The sequence below is a fragment of the Cygnus olor genome, chromosome 24 (assembly GCF_009769625.2).
Source record: "Cygnus olor isolate bCygOlo1 chromosome 24, bCygOlo1.pri.v2, whole genome shotgun sequence".
NCBI lineage: Eukaryota > Metazoa > Chordata > Aves > Anseriformes > Anatidae > Cygnus > Cygnus olor.
In genome coordinates, this window is record NC_049192.1 from 5,090,075 (window position 1) to 5,102,531 (window position 12,457).

Below are 12,457 nucleotides of genomic sequence, written 5' to 3' on the forward strand. Positions count from 1 at the left end.
GCAAAATAGAGGAAATGTTGATTTTTACTGGGCAGCTAGTTTCAATTACAAACTTGGAGTTAGATTTTTCAAAACTGATGACTACAGTAAGGGGAAGTGTGACATTGCCATTGATTTCCAGCTAAAAATCATTAGTACCTCTTTGAAGAACATGCCCTGTTATCAGGAGGTTCTGGTAATCAGGGAAAGTGAAACAATGCAGCGTACAAATAACAAGCCTCAGATGTGTGCGTCTTTACACCTCTTTTCTCCAGAAGACATGAAGATACTCATCAGGTGATGCAAACGTGACCCCCCCCCCTTCTCAGCTTCCCAAGAAGAGCACACACTTTTCCTGCCTGTCTTACCCCTCGCCTCCACCTCTTTAACTGCACAAAGCGCTGCTGCAGTCCCAAAACGTAGGAGGCAAGGCTTCCCTTGCTGCTTTACCTGCTGTGCATTTGGCTCTGCTCTCTCCCATGAACCTTCCCTCCAGCTGCAGCACAACCTCTGGGCAGCGTTCGCCCCCTTCCTCCAGCCCTCCCCTGCCCTCAGGAGAAATATTGATCCTGGCAGGGCTGCTACCTCCCTAGAATCCCTTCCAGGGTGCAGGTAAAGACGATATCAAGGAGACGAAGGAGGAGGAGGGCTCTTGAAGTACTGTGAGGCTCCTTTTTTAGACTGTCGGTGTCTTGTTTTATAGAGGGAAAGGGAAGAATAGGCAAGTCTACTCTCTCCTCCATTTGCATGTGCACCCCAACTGCTCAGCATCTGCTTTGTCCTCAGTTTAAACCCTGCAGATCTTTGATCCCAGCAGCAGGCAGACACCAACTCCTGTGTTACTGTTTATTTGCTTGGTTCCTGTTGCATTTGCTGGTTAAATAATCCAGCAGGTTCAGCAGACGGCTGCCTGCCTCGTTACGGGGACTCACCTCTTCCAGCACAATGCTCCAATTTTACAAGCTTCCCATTGTTTCACATGCTGATTTCAGAGCCTTACTGCTCATTTTTAAGGCACTTCATTGGTTTGTAGCTTTTTGTATCTGTCTGGGTTATTGCTACCACACGAGCCTGGTCAGCCCCTGACACTAAAATCAGCAGATTCAGTCTGTCTGAGAACAGTGAAAGGCCTTGAGATATTTCACTTGCCCTCAACCAGGTGCTTACACCTACATTTTCCATCTTAAAACAAATGGCTTCATTTGAAAACTGCAGGTATCGCTACCTCTGAAGACTCAGGCTGTTAGTTTAGGTCTAAATATGGAAAAAAATCCAGCATTTTGAAAATGTTACCCTGGAGATTCTTGGCAAATCTTTTGTGCAGCAGGGAAACTGGCGGCTGAGTCTGCTTGTGTTTTGAAGTAAAATGCTCCCTATAATTTGCCATAGATTTTGACCACTAAATTGGCTCTTCATGTGTCTCAGTATTTTTGTGGTGCTGTGACCCCTGGGTGAAGGCTGTCGTGCTGCTCAGCATGGAAATGGAGCGGTCAAATGTCATGTTCTTGGGCCATGGAAAAGCAGACCGGCTTCCCCATTTAGACTTTTCTTGATTGCTGCATATTTAAATTCTGATTTACACATAACATCATCATAACAATAACTCGTGTACGCTCCCATACACCAAAGATTATGTTAAATCTTCCCTCTCTGTCACAGCACTCACCACGGGCCCCCGCCTGTCTGCATGCACTCACCAGGTTCTCTTGTTGTCAAAGAAAAGGACGAGGAAGAGTTTTTCGCCTGCCTCTGTCTGCCTCTGCTCCCCCAACTTCAACACATCCATGGGCGGGACTGGGATGGGGACTCCATTGTGAAGCAAACCCTCACGCGGCATCTTGGGATCGATTATCTAGTGACACAGGGAAAGGATATTTAAGCACAAAGCGCTTCAAGCACTGCAGAAAATGCATTTATTTTTCCTGTTCTTTCCATCTATCCAAGCTAGACGATTAAAACCTACTTAGGATGGGTAAGCAAATTGCTCGCTCTATCTCAGCAGCTCTTTTTAACAAATTCTCTTATCCTCAAGGCTTCAATTTGGAAAGGAAACCAGTCAGCCCAACAGCCAAGCACCTGATGTTAAAAAAAAAAAAGTGAAAGGACAGAAGTATGTGGCTCTGTGTGGCTGCAGATGCATTTATGCTAATCGGTAATTAAGCACAAACTCAGCATGGTTGTGTTCAGCAAAGGATTTCCCTCCCTCTCTCCAAACCTGTGCAATAAATTTAAGACCATTGCTGTACTCAGCAGGCATAATGTTATTTCACAACAGCTCCATTCTGGTGCAATTCGATTGAGTTTAGTGGCATTGCTGAGATTTATGCTGTTATTAGATCAGAATCAGACCCAGTATTTAAGAGAACTGACAAGCAATGCTGGCTTTATCAGGCTAGGGGAATGCAGACTAGAGTCATTTTGGAGAGAAATTACAACAAATGCATCAATTGTCCCTATATCAAGCAGAAATGTCAGTGTCCAACATTTGTGCTAGATGATCACAGGAGGGGAATGAAGCAGCGAAAGGTGGATATAATACTAGGTCTTCTCTTCTCTGCCTCCTGATCCTGGCTTCTAAGGGCTAGAGAAAGCAGCTTGGCTTTGACACTGGCCAGCTGTAGGATTTTATTAAGCCACTTTACCACCACGACACATTGCTATAAAAAAAAAAAAAAAAAAGCTTTATTTTTGGGCAACCTTGCCATGCTAAAGCACAATCTAACTTTGATTGTAGCCACATCATGATCAACAAAATGCTGTGGCTGGCCAATAAGGCAAGCAGACCCAAATTTGTTCTCTCCTCTGGATTCCTACCCAGAGTAAAAGCACGGATGAGGGTCACTCTTCTAGCAGAATCTGCTCTTTTTGACAGCATCAGAATTGTACTCAGCCACGGCCGGGCATACATGCTGTGTCAGCTTACGCACGGTTTCACAGCTCTGCTGTTTGGATGCAGAGACCTGTATAATTTCCGTGATGACTACGCTTGCTTTCAACCCCCTGCAATTTCTCAGCAGTCACAAGCGCTGTCTCTCTTAGTGATCCCAACCATAAAGGTACTTCGGGGAACGGCTGCAGCCATGCAGAAACTACACGGAGCAGAGACGGCTGGAAGAGCCGTGTCTCAAGGGATATATTTAAAAGGAGCAGAAACAAGAAGACACAGTCAGACTACCTAATGTTATATACTTACTTCAGCAATCTCTCTCTGCTGATAACTTAACAAGCACTTAAAAGCCTGCAGTGCTACTGGCACTTCCTAGCAATAGCTGCATGTTATCCTACTTTGGAACTGAGCATGGTGCTCACTGAAGCCAAGTTTATGGATTTCACAGTAATAGTTAAATATCTAAAAAGGGATAAATATCAATTAAACACTTTTTAAAGGACTAGGTTCCAAAACATGCATACATTCTCATTTTCAAGTCAAACATACAGCTATTGCAAGAGGATCTATATATACTATAAGGCCAGCTGGGCACCTACGTATACAGCTGTACTCACTGGGTAGGAAAATGTAGGGGCAGTGAGACACCAGTGGCACCCAGTGCCTGCCTTTACAAAATTTAAGTCTTCTCATTCCTATAGTACTGTGGAGAGGAGAGGGAGAGGAGAGGGCTCTGAAACAATGAGCACAGGGAAAATAAACTGTGAAAAGGGAAAAAAACAAAACCCACATATTGCATGATTTTGAGAAGCTCTCCTTTTCTGTCTGGCTACACTGCACACTAGAACTGTGTTCTGGGGTACCTGCGCTGCTGCTACAGACTGCAGGAGAGCAGAAGGTACTTACCAAGGCAGGGTAGGAGGGATAGCCACGGCACTTGGCCCACACGAGCTCCAAGGGCTCCAGCTCAGCCTGACTCTCAAAGGCCATCAGGAGAGTCCTGCCTAAGGGACAGAAGGAGGCATGGCTTACAAGGGCCCAGGTACCAGCACGGAGGTTGCAATAACACAAGAAACCACCCTGTCACCTAACCCAGTCCTGATGGCTCGCCTTGTCTTGGTAGCAATCAGCTAAAGCAGCTGAACGACTGTTGCACTTAAAACACGTTGACAATATTCCCATTTCAACTTCTTTTATCCTGTTTGGTTAGGCAGAAAGCAGAGAGATGGAATTTCACTTTTACTGAGAACAAACCTACTGTCGACTTACTTGTCACACAAAAGCATACATTTAGTCAGTGACGTGCACAAATGCACAATTCCAGACCATTTCTCTTAATAAAGACAGAGAGCAAAATGGAAAGCCACTTATTGTTTGAACCTACATACATTTGGTATCCACATCCATACATGATAAGACACGCATCTCTTCTGCAGTAAGTTTATGATAAATGTAACGTGCGATGAGATACAGCTTGGCTACAGTGAATGTCCAGCCTTTTTTATGGTCTGTCCATAAAGTTATGTTCTGCCTTAAGACAGTTGTTCTCCTAAATCATAGGTCTAAGTCCATGCACACATGTGGAATCATAATATCAGAGAAATCATAGAGTGGTTTGGGTTGAAAGGCACCTTAAAGACCGTCCAGTTCCACCCCCAGGGACACTTTCCATTAGATCAGGTTCACCAAACTCTGCTTTGAAATGAATAGCTGTAACATTTTTGAAATCAAATGGGTATAAAAGTGATGAATTTGGTCCATTACACTCCACCAAGCTAAATCCACCCTCAGTGGAACTGATGAAGCTGTATCTGAGATTGATTTGGATCTCCGCTCAGAGAGCTCCTTTTTATTCCTTGTAAATACAAATATCCAGCCAATTCTGATGTCACATACGTTGAGAGTATTTGATCTCTGTAGGAAATGCCTGCTTCTCATTGACAGAAGTCTGTTAGCTACTGATTTTTTCAAACTCGGGTCAGAAATGTTGCAGGAGATCTATTCAAGACATGAGTAACTCATCTGCTAGCTCCTGGCCCTGGAAAAGGAGCAATCTTCTTTACTGTGAATTTTACAGCAAGCAGTGCTTCCTCTGGGGGGAATGGTCAATATTCCGACTTTACCACAAGTCAAACTGAATCTAGAATACGCAGAATACAACCCAAATGAGTGCACTGCCAAGGCAGATCTGATGTGCTTCTCCGTTATTACATTCCAAGTGCATTCTTCTGTTAATGAAACAATGTTATAAAGCACAGAATCATGTGATTCTAATTCTCCCGATACCAGCCCCTCTCTGTAAGCTTATCTCCAAAGCAGATTGCTGAGCACAAAGGGTCCAGGATGATAACAGCTCCCGTGGAGACAGGAGCCAGTGCACAGGAGCTGTACAGAAGGGCACGGGCATACCGCGATGCCAAAGCTGAATTCTTCTTTCAGAGACACCAGCGTAAACCGGCAATAACTCTATCAATGACACACCGTAACCAAGATGAGAATCTGGCCACGTGAGTGCTGGAAGAATGGTGTGTTGCCTTGGGGAGCATTAGAGGAGTGTGACTTAATTACACTACTGGACAGCGCAGTCTGACAAAGACAATGACTCTGTTACGAAGACCTTGAAAGCAAGGATAGCAATACAAGAGGGAAGAGCTATGAAGTCATCTCCAGAGAGACCTCTCTTGTAATTATCATTTACTGTTTGTATTGCAGCATCATTAAAGAGAACTAGTCCCTTATCTGAAGAAGGCAGTGCCAGACACATTACACCAGACCAACAGAAAATCTGAGGAGAATACAGGGCACAAGCAATCAGCAAAAGTGAAAGCAGGAAAAACCTTTTATGCAATAGCATGGTAAAAGCAGGGTGGTAACATGCAGGCAGGTTAGCATCCTGACTGTGCCATCTGCGTGCTTCCTGGGGCTGGTTCCCAACACGCCCTGAGACCTGCTCCCCCTGCTTCAGGTGGGGTCTCAGCCCTGTCGTGCTGTGGGACAGGAGCGAGGTGTTCTCCAAAGCAGAGTCCCTGTGAGCCACTCTCACCTGAGCTGCTGTAATCAGAGTCTCCGTTCACACCGTCCAAGAAGGGCACCCGAGAAAGAGCTGGCTTCCCTCGACTTCGCTTGGGAGGCATCAAACCACTGTTGGAACAAAAAGGAAAAGCAGGGCATTAGGAAAAACCAGATTACCCTTGAACACACAGCCAAATAAATGGATTCCCCTGTTTAAAATAGTGGAAAATTACTGCACTGGTGCATCCCTGATGTGAAAAGAACACCGAATACTTCAGCAAAACGTCTCTTCTGGTGCAGGAATGCTGGACGTTATCCCAGCTTTTCCGTGAGTGATGAGGGGGGCCTCATACAAACCTCACTATTAACGTGAGGAAGAAACCCAGCAAGGACTTCATGCTGGAGAGGTGATGCCGTGATGTTTGGCACTCATGTGGGCTCACCCAGTCGCGTGTAGACTTCAGACAGGACAGAGCAGCCCTCTGGTACGATGCCAATCTATCAGCAACTGAACTCTATCAGCCCAAGCTCTGAACATCCTTTTACCTCCCTACTACGCACATTTCAGAAAACAGACCATCTCCATCTTAGGCAATCGTATTTTTTTCACTTCTTGTAATTATTTTTTACAATTCTCTAATAACCACCCCATTCTGAGTGTACCTGGTGCTCAGAAAGAAAGAGTGGAGAAAAAGCAGTAAACAGAGCTGCTCCTAAATAGAATAATTGTACAAGTTCTCCATGAGACATCAGCTTGTTTTTAATTCCTTGTTTTGTGGGTGTCACATAGCTCTAATGTAATTTTTGCTATGTGAATTGCTTGCAATTATTATAATAAGCACTTACATCGCACTTTTCATCTTCAAAGTACTTTGCAAACATCAACTAACAAGCCCCCACGCTCCCCTGTGAATTCAGTTTTGTCTCTCTCACTTCCAGATGGGGAAACTGAGGTAAATATAGTAGGGCCATGAGACCGAGACACGGTCTGAAAGCAAGTTTCTGGCTCCTTGTCCTGTTCTGAGTTCATCCTCACCCCGTGAAGGATTTCTGCATGACTCAAGGGCTCCCATTTAAATGACATTACAACCCTGCATGAATCCAGCTCTCTGCTTTTTGTTCCCATCGATGCATCTTCTCGACTTACAGTATTTTACTGCAATAGTTTCTTGTGAGATCTGCATGGGGATCGTGGCAATATCCGACTTACAGGAGAGGCAGTGATGATCAAGCTGTAGATTTGGGTACAAAACCCAGAGAAAAGGGGAGAGAGGAGGAGGTGGGTGGATGTCAGCTCTGAGAAGCGTCAGAGGCCCTTTGCCTCCAAGGGGCTCAGCATCTGCTAAGGGAGATAACTCACTGGGGCGCTGCGTGCTCCCCTGGGGCTGCCCAGCCCCTGGCAGCGGACGTGGGATCGCTCTGCCACCACTTCCTGCCCTCGCAAAGAGCTCATTCCCTCCAAACCCAGGCCTGGCCTCTTTCCACAGGCACAGGCACCACGAGGCCCTCGAGCAACACCAGGAAAGGAGACAAAAACACAGCTCTGCATACCTGTAGGACACTGCTCGCACTGCCTGCTGCCCCGGGCCTTTCCAAGTACTTGCCGAACCATTTGAAGGAATTAAGGCACATAATGGCTTATCCTTCCGTCCAAACCATGTTTTAAACAAAGCTGTTCATGAGCTAAAAGGCCAACTAACAAAATACCAGCTCCTCTTGTTTGCTGCTCCACAATGCACACATTCATTTTTTTCAAAAGTTCTGGATGAAGAACACAGGGATTCCCCCCAAAGTTTGCTCCAGGGTTAAAATGTCAATTTCAACCCCAAACCAACTGTGCTGTAGCCAAATTTTAAGCCTCTGAAAACTGATTTATGATGGAGACACTAACCAAACCTTAGCTATACAAGTTATACACCTCTTTTGACAGCTAACATTTAGGATCACTCTGCAAAGCAGAGTGAAGTTTTCATTTCAAAAATGCTCCTGGGACTCAACCCTGCTGCAGAATAATTTGTTACACAGCAAACTGTAGTCTCAGTCCTAACAATGGGTGTGCACGGGGAATTTTATGATCTCAAGTGCCCAGCTACCAGTGCACTGGGGTTTTACAGGACTAACTGAGCACACGCACTGGAAGGAAGCATAAAGTGACTGAAATGTACTTCCCTACTGACAGGCCATCACCCTCAGGACCATCAAAGACAAGCAGAGGGCAATGACCTGTTTAAGGCACTGAAAATATTACTCACATCAACCCTAGTTGCCCCTGTAGCCTGCACTCACAGCACACACTGCACACGATTTTGGCACAACGCTGTTATGACATGGATTTCACTGTGCAGTGAAAGGGTTGTGAAGTGTAAAGTCAGTGTGAGGAGGGATGGACAGGCAGATAAGACCGGAAAATGGGTATGGTACCATGGTACCTGCTGCGTCTGACCAAAATACTGCTTTCAGTCTGTTCAGTCCTGTCTGAAAGTTCTGCTTTTAAACTTCTGGGAGGAAGAAAGCAGCCGTTCAGTAGGTGGCAGAGGTTCAGTTTTGCCTGTGGTGCTGGGCTGGCCATTTCGGATCAAAGGGTTTTCTGGCCTTGGCTCTCAAGGACCACAGGAAGATATGCATCAGCCAAGAGGATGCCTACATACTGAGAAAAAGGAGCGTACCAGATGCCCATCTGCTTGAAAAATCAAGCAGTGCTCTGGGACCTAGAGCTTAAGAGGACAGGATGGAGCCTTAGCAGCTTTTTTCTTTAGGTTCAACACATAAAATAACTAACTATTTGGGCTGGGTTTTAAACAAAGAAGTTGAAAGACAAACCCAGGCCAATAAATCCAGAGAGGAGATACTCTGGGGGAGCAGCTTAGGCCAGGGTCTTACCTGCAGGCTTCAAGCACCAGCCCACCACCCAGGCCTGAGCCACACTCGGAGTCGGAGCCGTTTTCTGCGTGCTTCGCAAAGCCGTTGGTCACTCCTGCCAGGAGACAAATGGGAATCAGCCCCAAGAAACAGCAACAACACACAGAAACGCTGCCAAAACTCGGGTAGGGTCCCTGCCTGCTGACCTGGAAAGGCAGGAGCAGTCACAAAGATGCTGAGTGCTTCAACAGGAGAGGGAAATTCTCAGTTGCCCAGGCTCAGCTGGAACCCGAAGGTGACCAGTGAGAGGTATTTCTGCTCCCCACACGCGGGAAATTGGGCTGCCTGAAGAAGCAGCGAGTGCTGGAGGAGTGCCTGGGGATGGTACAGGAGAGCTCCGTGCAGCACACAGCTCACCGGGCAAGGCCAGACACATAGGCTGGGAAGTGGAGCCCTTGCTCATCTGGCTTCAGGTGCTTTTGGAAAAGACGTGGAAGCTTCACACTGACTTATCCCTGCCTCACCCCAGGCCTGGCTCCCAGGCTGGTCCCATGGAGCAGGCACAGGAACCCATCACTTATTTGGTTACAGCTTCCGTGCTGAGAACAAAACTTCTCTAGGAAAAATTGTTTGCTTCAATATCTGAAAATGAGATTTTCCAACAGGCAGAGCAGACACCGAGGAAGCAAATTCCCCCTGGGTAGGAGCCCCCCCTCTTCCTCTCAGGCCAGTACAAATGTCACTGCAGTGGAATATTTCAATTCCTTGCCCCAGGCACTGACTGCACTGGAAATCTTACCTTTGCTGCCAGGTTTCCTGCTCCGTGCACCAGAGGGATACCTACAGAGGGAGCTGGCTTCACCTCTGGGCTTAGACAAGAACCAAATCTCCCAGCGCAGGCAGGGGTGCAGAAGGAAAAACCCCCAAGACCAAGCACCAACCCAACACTGCCCCAAGAAAAGCAGAGCAGGCACAAGCAGGCAGACAACCATTGCCATCCTAAACAGAACCTAAACATCCTAAACACAACCCATCCTAAACACAGCACAGGGGTCCAACAGTCCCCAGGTTTCCTGCGGGCTCCCCAGAAGTCCGTGAGCCACACAAAGGGCAAAATCGTGTCAAGGCCACTATTATTTTTCCAGCTTTAACATTGCAGCTGCCACAGGGAGTGTATTTTTGGGCAACACCTTGGTCTGACAACCCCGATCACGCTGACCTGCCTCTGTGGTAACACTGACCTGGCATACCAGACACTCCCTCCAGTTAGGAGGAAACAATTGTGTTTGAAACAGTCAAAGGCACTGAATCACCAAAGCAGTGCTGCGATTCAGGAAATAAAAACAACACCAGTGCTTCTTCAGCAGAGGAAAAATAGGACTGCCTAGTTATCACTGATTTTCCAGCACCCTTCCTGTATTTTTGCTTTTTTAATTTCAACTTCTCATTCAGAGCTTTATCCACTGTGGGTAACTCCTCTCTGCTTTAATTACTGGCACACAATGACAGTGTGTCCCTCAACTAGCAGCCTCTCTTTGGAGAAGACATTCACGTTTCCTTTAACCTGTCCTGGTAAGTCAATCCCAATGTGCAATTGCTTTCCTCCCACTCTCTATTTGTGAACAACCTTCGACAGCCAAATAACTTTAAGATGGTATTTGAGGTATGGGCTGTCAAGCCTTACACATGGGAGCTGTCCCACGATGGCTTTTAACACAGAATTGGAAAGAAATCACATTGCTGTCACTCAGATGTTCCTTTTCACCTTGAATCTTTCTAAATTTGATCTCAGCTGCTTATTCTTGTTTACAGGTCTCCTTCGAAAAGGAACCTGTTTGGTCTTCCCACTAATTTTATCTGAGTCTCAGAACTGAGAGTACAGCTTGGTTTAAAAGCAGTGTTTACCATCTCATCTTACACGAGTGTTGTGTTACTGGTCCACTGCGCACTTCCAAACAAACACATCACTTCTGCAGAAGGAAACCCTCACTCCTCAGCTCAGAGTAGAACTCGACGCAAAGTTTCCCATGAGGGCAGGAATGCCAACACTTCTCAACCCTTACTACAGACCCTGGAATCTGCAGCCAGGCCATTCAACATCTTTGCAAGCAGCTGGGCATGATGGCTTGCTCTACAGAAAATGGCAAACTCCTTCTCTCAGCAGCCCTGCTGACTGGTGAAAGGGAGAACTACTTGTAACCCAATCTGGGTTTCATCTCGTTACCTTTAAATGTCTAAAACGGAGCTGTCTAGAGCTGAACTAAGTTACTACAAACTCCAGGATAGTCAGGGGAGAAAAGAGGTGCAACTCATCGTGGACATGCCTTGTCTGCCCCGTTTTAGGAACCTGCAGAAGAGGTGAGGCTTTCCTCAGGCACCTCTGGCTCTGGCGACTGTGTGTCTTCCAAGCACAAAGTGAGTTTCAGGTGAGCAGTTCACATGCAAACACATATACCTGGCCTCCGCACTCCCACTCTCCCAGCCCTACCTAGCAGTTTCCAGGTGTACAAAAGGAAGAGAACTCCCCAGGAATCACCTCTCTGTCCTGCCTGCCTGGGCGACTTCTCTCCATCGCTCTCGCTGTAACTCCTGCTCTGCGGCCGTTTCCGGGCTTGTCGCTCCCTGTCGCTCCGCCCGTGGTCCTCCCCGTTCTCCAGGGAGCAGTCCAAGCCCCTCTGCAGCTTCACCCCATTCTTAGCTTTTTTAAAAAGGACAGATGTCCGTCGGCCCACGCCACTGAAGGGGGGGCTGGTGGGGGTGTCTGCAGGCGGCAAGGCGAGTCCATTCAGGCCATTGTCACTCAGCAGGCGCTGGAAGGCTTGGCTCTCCCGCTGCAGCGCCTTCTTGTCGAAGAACTCCCTGTCCGACACCACCTTCTTCTGCAGCTGGTTCAAGGACTTGCTTTCATTGATGGGTTTGAGCGTCGGAGGGTCCTGTAGAGACTCCAGCTCCGAGAAGGAGGGTGCGGGTCCTGTGGGCTCCAGGGTGGGAGGGTGCGGGGGCTTGGCATCATCTGATAAAGGAACAAAGAATCTGCTTGAACATTTTAGAAAGAGTTATTCTCAAAACTAGCCAGGGTCACTCCTGTCTTCCACTAAAGCCATAGACAGGAGGAACAGCAGGTGCTGGCTCTCAACATGCACTAGGAAAGTTAGAAGTAAAATCCTGTTGCAACCTCTCACCTTTCTCCCCTTCCTCGTCCTCTTCCTTCAACGTTTTATCCAGCCCCGCTTCCCACGGCACAGGCTCCCCGTTGGGCATGGTCTTGTTCTGCTGTTGGGCCAACTTCTGCCGAATGGAGTTGATTTCCCGTCTCAGGAGCCGGATGCGTCGCGTCCGGGCACCACTGGACCGCATGGGGCTCACCATGTCTAGCTTCTCCAGCAGCTCCTTCAGCTGGGCCTCCAAGGAGAGGTGAGCCCGGTTCTCTGGCAGGAGGATGTTATCCACTGCAGCAAAAGAAATTGTAACAGTGAAGGGAAGGAGCAAGGCTTTTCAGAGAAGGGAATTCCACTGCTGCTATTTGGGACCAAAGCCATGCCTCATTACCATCGATGCTATTTATGAACCAGTTGCTTTAGTTTGGGGATTTACAAATTATTAGCCCTGGAGCTCGGACTTCCTTCCACCGGGTAAAGAGCTGCTGATTTAACTTGCACTGCCCTCCAGTTCCCATTACTGTCCCAGGGATGGCAGTGAAAGAACACGTGTCTGCACCCT

The 12,457-nt window shown here is 47.3% G+C and overlaps 1 protein-coding gene across 3 annotated transcripts in view; it reads right to left on the reverse strand.

The window, feature by feature from the left end:
* BRPF3 (bromodomain and PHD finger containing 3) overlaps window positions 1-12,457 on the reverse strand; it is a 30,845-nt gene that overhangs the window by 4,875 nt on the left and 13,513 nt on the right. For all 3 annotated transcript variants that reach the window (XM_040535730.1, XM_040535729.1, XM_040535728.1), the window contains exons 7-12: window positions 11,920-12,186; window positions 11,274-11,750; window positions 8,759-8,852; window positions 5,910-6,007; window positions 3,773-3,870; window positions 1,677-1,831 (exon numbers count right to left, since the gene is read on the reverse strand). In XM_040535730.1, the coding sequence (XP_040391664.1) occupies window positions 1,677-1,831; window positions 3,773-3,870; window positions 5,910-6,007; window positions 8,759-8,852; window positions 11,274-11,750; window positions 11,920-12,186 (1,189 nt within the window). The remainder of the gene's footprint in view (window positions 1-1,676; window positions 1,832-3,772; window positions 3,871-5,909; window positions 6,008-8,758; window positions 8,853-11,273; window positions 11,751-11,919; window positions 12,187-12,457) is intronic.